Source organism: Eptatretus burgeri, chromosome 1 (assembly GCF_056783735.1).
Source record: "Eptatretus burgeri isolate ZD-2024b chromosome 1, Ebu_testis_v1, whole genome shotgun sequence".
Taxonomy (NCBI): Eukaryota; Metazoa; Chordata; class Myxini; order Myxiniformes; family Myxinidae; genus Eptatretus; species Eptatretus burgeri.
This window is the reverse complement of record NC_140961.1, coordinates 153,629,461-153,641,960: the sequence shown is the minus strand read 5'-3', so window position 1 is coordinate 153,641,960 and position 12,500 is coordinate 153,629,461. Positions and strand designations below refer to the sequence as shown.

The 12,500-nt window shown below is 38.5% G+C and overlaps 1 protein-coding gene and 1 pseudogene across 1 annotated transcript in view; one reads left to right on the top strand and one right to left on the bottom strand.

Annotated features, from left to right (window-relative positions):
• Nucleotides 1–6,694, bottom strand: part of LOC147035782 (extracellular calcium-sensing receptor-like) — a 14,375-nt gene extending 7,681 nt beyond the window's left edge. Inside the window, exon 1 of the mRNA XM_085847462.1 lies at nucleotides 5,726–6,694. Coding sequence (XP_085703588.1) covers nucleotides 5,726–5,867 — 142 coding nt within the window. The 5' untranslated portion in view covers nucleotides 5,868–6,694. The remainder of the gene's footprint in view (nucleotides 1–5,725) is intronic.
• LOC147035783 (uncharacterized) lies at nucleotides 1,214–2,146 on the top strand (annotated as a pseudogene).
• Nucleotides 6,695–12,500: the final 5,806 nt, after the last annotated feature.

The window sequence follows — 12,500 nt, the reverse complement described above, 5'->3', positions numbered from 1 at the left end:
CAACAGCAGCAGCGACAAAATGAGACTGAAGAGGAGCGATCAGCCAGGCTCAATGAACAGGTTCATCGGCAACAACAGTTGCAAGCAAATGAGACTGAGGAAGAGTGTGATGCAAGACTTGATGCAATGCATCACCGCACTACAGAAGCACGAGCATTGGCCCTGGCACAAGAGCACAACAATGCCAACAGGGTGGCATTCACGTATGACCCGGCTGACCCAAAAGCTCATGACGACATCGGCCGAATGGACCAAGTCTGCACCCACTGCTCTGCTTACAAGTTCAAGGGAGAGACCAAAGTTGTGTGCTGCAGCAATGGCAAGGTCGTCCTTGAGCCCTTTCCTGCACTTCCTCCCTTGCAGAAGAATTTCTCTCAGGCGAAGGTCCCCTCAGCAAGCACTTCCTTGACAACATTCGGACGTATAATGGCAGCTTTGCGATGACCAGCTTCGGGCACAAGGAAGCTGAAATCCAGGGCTGGAACCCGAGCATCCGGATCCAAGGTCAAGTGTTCCACTGCATTGGCAGCGTGCTCCCGCCTGAAGCGGGCCAGTCAAAGTTCCTACAGGTCTACTTCCTGGACTCACATGCCAAGGAGCTGTCTGCCAGGAACCACAGCAGCCACAAACCACACATCCCTGAGATGCTCACAAAGTGGTTTTATGAGAATAACCATCTGGTCCATGAGCTCAAGACTCCAAGAGATGTTCTTTCAGAAGGAGGCAACTCTGAAGAGTGGCAGTTAATCACCAGAGAGAACAAGCCACCGTAAGGAGAGCACACACACCACCACAACACCCAGTCTGCACCAGAAGTCGCCATCCTAATGGACAATGAGCCAACAGAACCCAGAGACATTGTCCTCAGACTTCACGATGGGGCACGTAAAAGGATCACTGAGCTGCATGTATGTTATGATGCACTCCAGTATCCCATAGTGTTCCCATATGGAACAGATGGCGACAGAATCCATATCGTGGCCATGACTGCGACTGGACATGATGGACGAAAACTCATACAGCTGCAGTACTACAGCTACCACATCATTGTGAGAGGGCAACCACATACTGCAGATGCGCCGACTCTTTCAGCTGATTCTGGTCGATGTCTACTGCAAGATCGAGACAGAGCGACTTGGCTTTATCTGACGGGAGCAAAATAACTTGCTTGCTGATAACTATGACAACCTCAGTGACAGCCTCATAGCCAGCTATGGTGACCCTCGCAATGTTGGACATTGGGCTGAGATGGATGCATGATAAACAGAGTGAAGCCATGGCCTATGTGCGACACATGGGAAGGCCTGACTTCTTCATCACGATGACCACGAATCCCAAATGGGCCGAGGTCCAGGAAAACCTCCTGCCAGGACAAGAGCCTTACGATCGCCCAAACATCATTGCCCATGTCTTTCGCCAAAAGAACAAGAATCTCATGGAGCTACTAAAGATGGGAGCTTTTGGGAAGATGAGAGCCTTCGTGTACACCATTGAATACCAGATGTGTGGTCTTCCACATGACCACATCCTCCTGTGAGTCACTCCAGAGGACAAGGTCAAGCCCAAAGACATTGAACTGGTTGTCAGTGCTGAGATTCCCAACAAGGAGCAAGATCCAATGCTGCACAAGATGGTCATGGCACACATGATCCACGGTCCATGCGGAAACCTCAACCAGAACAGCCCTTGCATGAAGGACCGCAAGTGCTCAATGGATTTCTCAAAGCCATTCCTGCAGAGCACAGAGCAGGGAAATGACAGCTACCCCAAGTATCTCCATCTCAAGCCAGAAGATTGTGGTCACACCAGTGAGATAAAGATTTGCCAGCATGGAAAACGGGTGGTACAGGTAGTCAGCAACCAGTGTGTGGTAACCTACAACCCGTTCATCCTCTGCCAATTCAATTGCCACAAAAACGTTGAGATCTGCTCCAGCATCAACAGCATCAAGTATATCACAAAGTATGTCACCAAGGGGACTGATCAGGCAGTGTATGAACTGCAGCGAGCCATTGAAGAGGCCAGAAACCGTCAAGTGGATAGGGTAGCTCAGTTCCAGAATGCATGCGATGTCAGCAGCAGCGAGGCAGTTTGGAGGATCCTTGAGCAGACAATTTCCGAGCATCTCCCTCCAGTCATTGGCTGAGCCATTCACCTTGAGAATGGCCAGCGAGTCTACTTCAATGTGGACACTGCTGTTGAGAGGGGCACAACGACCACCACAAGCCACTACACTGACTGCCTTGTTCGACCTCTGCAGTCATGACGATTTTGCAGTCATGACGACCAAACCAGACACAATCAGAATTCCTCCTGGACTGGGCAAGGTCGTCTCCACACTGAAGGAGCTCAATGCTGAAGTCTACCCTTTGCTTGACCACAAATGGAGTCAGGTCTGAGTGGCTGGCTGAGCATGCAATTCTCTCTCTACTGAACACCAATGTCAACCAGCTCAACAACTGGCTCATGCGAGAGTTCTCACGTGAGGAGAGTATCTACAAGTCTGGGAACAGTGCCCTCTGCAACGAGGAGCAGTCACTTACCCTGTTGAGCTGCTCAATTCTCTCGAGCTTTCACGAATGCCAACACACCTCTTCAAGCTGAAACTGGGTGTGCCAATCACGATCTTGCGAAACATGGAGCCACCCAATACCACAAATGGCAGACTCTGCATCATAACCCACCTGGATGCCAATGTCATTGAGGCAACCATCTCCAGTGGACCATACAAAGGAGAAGTCATTCTTCTGCCAAGGATCCCGCACATTCCATCCGACTCCGAGCTGCCCTTCCAGTTTTGTCGACTCCAGTTTCCCTGCAAGCCATGCTTTGTGATTATGATCAACAGGGCTCAAAGTCAGACATACAAGGCAATGGGTGTCGACCTCTCTGTCCTGTGCTTTTCCTACGGCCAGCTGTATGTTGCTGCCTCTTTGACTGGCAGTGCAGTGAAGCTCAGCATCCTGGCACCCAACAGTCAGACATGTGATGTAGTCTTCCCCGAGGCACTGGAGCACTGATGATGAACGCTGACAATGACAAAGAAATGTGAAATGTGTCCAAATTCAATTTGATATATATTAAGCACCACAGTTTACCCCTTTCTTATTCCTATTTTTTCCCCTGGGCAATGCTGGTACTCCAACTAGTATGTATATATATATATATATATATATATATATATATATATATATATATATATATATATATATATATATATATATATATATATATATATATATATATATATATATATATATATATATATATATATATATACACAGTGTCCCCCACAAAAAATACAACTTTTAAAATGCTTCGTTTGATCCTAAAAAGGCAGTAATTTTGTCACTAATGCTTCATTTCTTGTTGCAGAGACCCTGACGGTTATTTTGATACGAAGCAAGTGCCAGAAAAATGCCAAGATTGACCGTACAACAATGGACGAAAATTGTTGAACTTTGACACCAGACAAAAAGTGTCATACAGGTGCAACGTCTTTAATCGATACATTTCGGAATCCACTTGCGCCATGCACCAAACCTTCGGACAATAAAGTGCACCATCGCAAAGTTTACCAATGTGGGAACCATCTGTGACCTTCTCCAAGGGTCACAGTGGTCGGAAGAGGACAGGTCGTAGTGAAGAAAATGTGGAATTGGTGAGACAGGCGGTCATTCACAGTCCAAAAAAATCGATTCGATGACTTTCTGCCGAGACAAACATTCATAAGAGCACCGTTCAGAGGATCCTTCGCCAAGACATTCATGCCTTTCCATACAAAATTCAAACGGAAACGGTGCTTACTGATCAACAGAAACACAAACGACTAGACTTTGGAAATTGGTTCTCAAGAAGGTTGGAGGAAGATGCAGACTTCCTCAAAAAACTTCACATGACGGACGAATGCCATGCTCACTTGTCCGGGGAGGTAAACAAGCAAAACTTTCGGTACTGGGGAACTGAAAATCCTGGTCATGCATCAACTGAACTGGTGCCTCGATCTGTTCTCAAAGTCACCATGTGGGTGGTGGTTGGTTGTTACGAGATAATTAGTCCATACTTCTTTGAAGATGACCAGGGACACACTTATACGGTAAACCATAGGAACTATCGCGAAATGATTCAGGAATTCTATCTGCCTGAGCTACGTACTCAGGCCCATAGGAGAAACAACCTGATCCAGATGAGAACCCAGTGGTTCCAGCAGGATGGGGCACCGCCCCATACAGCCAGGGAAACAAGGCGTTTTCTCAACTAACATTTTGAGGGCCGCTTTATCTCCCTCTACGAAGACGTTGAGTGGCCACCGTATTCCCTGACCTTACTCTTCCTGACTTCTTCTTGTGGGGGTATCTCAAGGACAGGATCTATGGAAACCCTCGGCCTCAGACTCTTGATCAGCTGAAGGAAAAGATCCACTGAGAAATCCAGAACATTCCTCAGGAAACGTTTCCCAAAGTGATGGAGAACATGACAACACGTTTGCAGGCAGTGATCGGACAACGTGGAGCCTATGTCGAACAGGTGATCTAAAAGAAAACGATGGTTCTATACTAAAATTTAAATTTTGATGGCAATTTTGACATTGGTACAATAAACTTCAACCTTTCAGCTTTCTATCCAGCCATATATCTTTTTTAAAAATATATGTTACAACCATCCTCTTTGCAGATGAAAAGTTGGATTTTTTTTGGGACACCCTATATATATATATATATATATATATATATATATATATATATATATATATATATATATATATATATATATATATATATATACATACAAAACCAGAAACATGAGGAGTGTGACAAGCATTCCACTGATCCCCATTGGACATCGTCCAAACCAAAGCGTCGCCTCCAACACAGAGGCTTCATACGGGTGACTGTGTCAAAGAGACAATGATTATATAGACATCATCAGTTAAACATCAAAGAAAATCACCAATCTGGAATTTGAGCTTATCTCTCCTCATCAGGATAGTATTCCAAAAAACATCTAACCAACGATGACCACATTCGTCATTTATACATCAGACACACCTGATTGTTATGGTGAGCATCGCCACGGATTATGCCTCACACGGTAAAATTGCATAATTCACACAGAAATAGCATCTGTCTGCTTCCCAGACAATTGTTTCTGCTAATGCAAACCATGAATAGGAAGGCACGTGATGTGACCAGCGAAAAAATGGAAACATGAGGAGTGTGACGAGCATTCTGCTGATCCCCATTGTGTGGACTTTGTCCAATGGGGATTATATATATATATATATATATATATATATATATATATATATATATATATATATATATATATATATATATATATATATATATATATATATATATATATACATACATACATATGTTGACTTTCCTTCGGTCTATTATTTCCATCAGTTTGCACATTGTGCCAATCCATTGATTTCAACACAAAATAAGATAATCCTGAGATGGCCTATTGGTATTGCAATTTTAACCCAGAGCCAGGGATGGAGGACACCAAGGTTTAAATCCCATGCACCAATTGTGTTTTCCTATTTCTACTTTCATCCTTGTCATTCAAGTAAAAGTACCACAGTGTCTTTGTCTGTTCTGAAACTTATGAACAAGCTTCTCAATAAGACTTATGTTACAGACAAATAAAAAGACAGGTTAAAAAACGTTGCCAAAATGTGGACATATATGTGTAATTATTAATTAGAATGGCATACCAGTTGTGTTAGAGTATGTTCCATCACCACAGGGAATGCAGTCAAAACAACAGAAAGGTTCCCCTTTTTGTCTGACTTTTCGTGTACTTGGTTTGCAAGGATTACTGCACACAGACCATGGAACCTGTGAAACAAAATTCATGATTCCGTGAACACGAGGCCTTGATTTTTAGCTTTTCTGGAATTTACATTCCAGAGAAGGTATTTTCATTGTCCGCCGGCTGTTCATCTGTAAGTCTCCTTTTTTGACTTCTCCGGATAAACCGCTGGGCCGATCCAGCTCAAATTCTGCAGCAAACTTCCTCTCCTGACTGGTAACTGATTACAAATTATGTCAAAATGGCCAACTTAGTAAATTTCTTCAAAAATCTTCTTCTCCAAACCCACCAGTCATAATGCTTCCAAATTTGTGGAACAACATTAGGGCAGGGTCTTGATGTTAAATTGCAGAAGCCATGCCAATCACATCACCGGAAGTGTGTCAAAATGATAATCCTTGCAAATTCCTTCCAAAATCTTCCTCACTAGACCCACCATTCAGAATTCTACTAAATTTGGGTTGTAGTATTAGGTCAGCGCCCAGATAAGCTACAGGATCAGTGGTCCTCTTTTTACTTTTAATCACGGTCAACATCATTTGCAAAGATGAAAATATAAACCAAATTTGTTATCAATCTTATAAACAATGGCTGTTTATACCAACTTCCACAAATGAAAACATTTATAAACTACATATCACAGACTACTGAAAAAGTACTTTCCTTGTGTGTTCCATCATTCCATGAGATCGTTTTGTTGATAATATGGAGTTGCTTCTCCGGAGGACCTGATGTCTTAAAATCACCAACGACTTTAAAATGCACTTGACCATTCTCATCTAATTGCCAGTTAATCAATTCATACGAGTTTCCAGATGGATCTCCATTTTCATCAAACTTCACCAAATCTCCGAGATTGTTGGTAAATTCGACATTCCTGAGATAAAACAAAAGCTAAAACTTGTGTGAATGCAATCATTGGTGAAGATGTACACATCAAATCGCATACAATACAATGCCAATTTGATATCATACTCATACATGATAACACTTCAATCAACAAAAATATAATTATAATCAGAAATTAAAACTGGTAAACCAGTAATCCTGGGCTTCAAGGCGTGCTTCCATTTTCACAAATTTCAACACCATCACCCTGTCACATGATATGGGTTTTCCGAGTTAGAAAGTTAGTTCAAGTCTGCAATGGGGCCCAGCTACGGGGTCCCTCATGTTATATCAATGAAAGATTGAAAAGCCCATTGCAATACATGATAAAGAAAGAAACTTCACATTGGACAAATTGAGGCTGGACAAATATTCAAGTCCCCAAAAAAGTCCAATAACTCCACATTTGCATATTAATGTAAATGGAGAACTTGTAGTAGGTTAAAATATCTTCCAGAATGTGTGGTCACTTTTTGTTTATCTTCTTTGGTTTTCATTTTACGACATGTCAAAAATGGGTGATTTTCAACTTTGAGGGGCTCTGGGGCCTCACTGGGGTAAAATACAGACATAGTGTAAATAGATTTTGAATCCCCTCGTCAAGGCCTATCAGAATCTGTCATTAAATTTTTTCAACTCTCATTTGCATATTTTGCATATTTAATGAGGCGAATCGGCATCATTTTAATCATATAAATTATGCAATGATTTCGACGAAATTAACAAGTTAACATTCCAATGGAACCTCGCAAATGTGTGCAAAAGTTTGAGGCTGTCCAATTACCTCTTCTGGAGAAGATGTTTTTAGGTTTTGGAGAAAATCCAATATGGCCACCATACCACGTGACCTAAGTCATGAAAATTTTCAAACTATAAACTTCAGGTGGAGAGTTATTAAATGGATAAGTTTCATTGAATTTCATCCAAGGGTTGTTTTTATTTTATGACATTTCAAAAATGGGTCATTTTCAACTTTGGGGGGCGCTGTGGGCTCACTGGGGGCAAATACAGACATAGTATAAATATATTGGGAGTCCCCTGTTTATGTGCTATCTAAATTTGTCATTAAATTTTTTCAACTCTCATGTGCATATTTTGCATATTTAATGAGGCGAATCGGCATCATTTTAAATCACATGAATTATTTAACGATTTCGACCAAATTAACAAATTAACATTAACATGGAACTTAGCAAATGTGTGCAAAAGATTGAGGCTGTCAGATTATCCTTTCTGGAGAAGAAGATGTTTTCAGGTTTAGGAGAAAATCCAATATGGCCGCCATACCACGTGACCTACGTCATCAAAATTTTCAAAGTATAAACTTCAGGTGAAGAGTTATTAAATATATAAGTATCATTGAATTTCATCCAAGCGTTGTTTTTATTTTATGACATTTCAAAAATGGGTCATTTTCAACTTTGGGGGGTGCTGGGGGCTCACTGGGGTCAAATACAGACATAGTATAAATATACTGGGAGTCCCCTGTTTATGTGCTATCGAAATTGGTCATTAAATTTTTTAAACTCTCATTTGCATATTTTGCATATTTAATGAGGCGAATCAGCATCATTTTAAATCATATTACTTATGTAACGATTTCGACCAAATTAACAAATTAACATAACATGGAACAATGCAAATGCGTGCAAAAGTTTGAGGCTGTCGTTTTATCCGTTCTGGAGAAGAAGATGTTTTTAGGTTTTGGATAAAATCCAATATGGCCGCCATACCACGTGACCTACGTCATCAATTGTTTCATAGTATAAACTTCAGGTGGTGAGTAATTATCCGCTTAAGTTTCGTTGAATTTCATCCTACAGTTTCCCCTCCAGATCCGCCACAAAATCGGTCAGTAGAACATAAAAACGCCTTTAATAATAATAATACTAACGATTTCAATAGAGCTTCAGCCATGCTTGAAGCCCTAATTACAAAAATGTTATGGATTCACAAAAACAGGAACATGCACATCCTACAGGAAGGAAACAAAATAGTGTACAGAAATAAAAAAAAGAAACAAACAAGAAAGATGTTGTGCATAGAACGATACTTGCAAAATCAATGAAACAAATTTGACCTTCAAAACAATTGGTGGTTGAATTTGATGACCAAATATGCAAATGCTCTTCAAATTTCAATTCAATCAGATGAGAATTGACAGTTTTTGAAATTTGCCCTGTGTAGACTTTTTGTCCTATGTTGACCTTTTAGCCTATATTGACCTTAAATATTCTTACTTGTTGAATTCAGTTGCCTGATATGTAAATCCTCTTCAAATTTCAAGTCAATGGGATGAAAATTGATAATTTTATAAATTCTACCTAAGTTGATGACCTTTGGCCTATGCTGACATTTTGGTTTATGGTGACTTCAAAAATCATTGGTGGTTGAATTCAGTAACCGGAAATAGAAATCATCTTCAAATTTCAAGTCAATCGGATGAAAATTGATGATTTTAGAAATGTCACCGAGGTTGTTGACCTTTGGACTAAGTTTACCTTTTGGCCGATGATGACCTGAAAATAATTGGTGTCCGAATCCACTTAACAAATGTGCAACTCCTCTTTAAATTTCAAGTCAATCAAATGAAAATTGACAATTTCAGAGATTGGGCCGATGTTGATCTTTTGTTCTATGGTCAGTCAGGTCATGTATGAAAGAATGAGCCAGAGCAGCGTATCGCTGCATCCACATTCTGCCGGTTCTCCAGTGGCCTCCATGTGGCCATCCCCCAGGCAGATGTCGAGGCCATCACCATCTCCTTGATATGTTGATCAATCTGCTGCAACCACGAGGCACATTGAATTAAATGATCAAATATTCAAATCCTCTTTAAATTTCAAGTCAATGGGATGAAAATTTAGGATCTTAGGAATTCCACCCAAGTTGTTGAGCTTAGGCCGATGTTGACCTCAAAATTAATTGTCTGGTTAAATTCAGTCGAAAATCATTGACCTTTGATCTTTGAGGTTTGGCCTGTATGACCTCAAAAATAATTGATAATTGCAAATCTCGTTTAAATTTGGAGTCAATCGGATGAGAAATTTGAGGTTCTTGAACTTTGGCCTATGTTGACATTTTTACCAAGCAATTTGGGCTAAAGAATGCATAAATCAAGAAAATTACCAAATAACAAGATCTCAAAAATGAAGTGAAAATATACTGGAAGTTAAAGTGATCCGAAATTGCTCCAGTGATTAACGTAGCAATAGTAATGATGAAGAAGAACCGAACAGAGATCTTACCAGAGAGTTGGGGTCAAAGCCACCCAATGCTCACCTGTTTATACGTTTATCGTTTTTAAAAGACTAGTCTAATAATATTTTTTATAAAGCACTGCAGTGAAGTCTGATCCAAATAATTTCAAAGCAATATATGTATTTTTATATTGTAATCAGTAAAAAATAGTGTGGTAGATAAAAACATGAGAAAGTAAATAACTTGCACCAAGAACTTTAACATTTTCATGCTCACGCTGACGCTGACGCGAATGCTCACGCTCACACAGGGGGTATCGCAATAGCTCTCTGTTCTTCGAACAGGCGAGCTAAAAAAACATTCCTGGGAATATTCCTGCAAATGAACTGCAGTTAGAAGCTATCTGGGGCTCAGTGATGATCCGCAAGAGAGCCTTCAGAACAAAACTTTGAAAACAAAACTTGACACCTTGTTCTATGATTCATCATCACTCTTACCGACACGGATGTGGAAATTCGACACCAGGGAGGGCTCTGTTCCACCTTCTGAAATCGCATATGGAGATAACTAATAACCCTCAACCAAGAACACACACACACACACACACACACACACACACACACACACACACACACACACACACACACACACACACACACACCGGTGCCAAGTGCCCTTATGGTACTACAGTTTATAGACATACACACACGTGCAAATGTACACACGCATAAAGTAATTAAAAACGACAAAACCGAAAGATGTACATTTCAATAGAGGTCTTTGAAAGAGGAGTTCAAGTGGGAAATTCGCGAAATTCATTTTAAAAATATCTAATGCCAAAAAACACAAAAAGTGGTCTATACTCTATGCCTTCATAGAAGAACAAACATGGAGAATACCTGATCGGATGGACCAATATATATATATATATATATATATATATATATATATATATATATATATATATATATATATATATATATATATATATATATATATATATATATACACATATATGAAGACCACAAGAGGAAAACCAGAGATGTCACTTTTTATAAATTTCAGGGTTATTGCACCTGCCAATCGTTGGCAACATAAGGTTTCCTCTCACAATATTACTTTAACAAATAACCAGGTGTGTCACATAATTAATATGGGATAAAGTTTAGCCGTGCAATGAAAAAACAAATGTTGTCAAAGCTGAACAAGTAGAAACTCAGAGTTGTCAGTACATTACTCCTGGTTATCTCCCTTTCATTCATGTTAACTGTTCCAGCATAATATTCAGAGTTGAGGAACGAAAAAATGAAAGGTTGTAAAACTCACAGCATAAACTCTGAGCACTACAATGGCCTATTTGGTTATATCATGGGCTCCGTAGTTGGTGCATATTGTGGTTCAAGCCTGGTAAAACCTTCATTGTGACTTTTATGGGACCCACGCCGTGGCTTAATGGTTAGCGCGTCTGAGTACCCATCCTCATTCGATGCACCCACTGCCCAATCAACCTGCTTAGGTATATGTGGGAGTCACATGAGGAGACTTCGGTTATCACGGGGGTGGTTTATCCTTCGTTTTCTCCCGGTTTTCCATCATATTAAGTAGTACGGAGTAAGAAATGGAGAATACGTCGTCATATAAGCGAAATACCCTTGAGTATGGCGTTAAACACCAATCAAACAAAAAAACAATGACCGTTTAATGTTGAAAAAAATAATCTGTGATCACCAAAGTCATGTAATGTATGCTAATAACCAAAAAGCATGAATTTGCTCCACATCCTGGGATCAAATAGCATGGCAATTATTAAACAAGGGAATAACCAGTGATGTCAGTTTGCAACATTGATTCGTTCTTTGCTCTTAAATTAAATAACACAGAAGCTTGGCAAATGCGACATGCTTAATTTGATCGGCAGATGATCACTCTTCCTGTTACTGGAAAATAAATCTAAATGACAGTCCACCAAAGTCTTGAAACTTTGTTTTTCAGTTTCTTCAAAATTGACTTATCCTGACATCTCTGGTTTTCCCCTTGTGGTATATATATATATATATATATATATATATATATATATATATATATATATATATATATATATATATATATATATATATATATATATATATATATATATATATATATATATATATATATATATATATATATATATATATATATATATATATATATATATATATATATATATATATATATATATATATATATATATATATATATATATGTATATATATATATATATATATATATATATATATATATATATATATATATATATATATATATATATATATATATATATATATATATATATATATATATATATATATATATATATATATATATATATATATATATATATATATATATATATATATATATATATATATATATATATATATATATATATATATATATATATATATATATATATATATATATATATATATATATATATATATATATATATATATATATATATATATATATATATATATATATATATATATATATATATATATATATATATATATATATATATATATATATATATATATATATATATA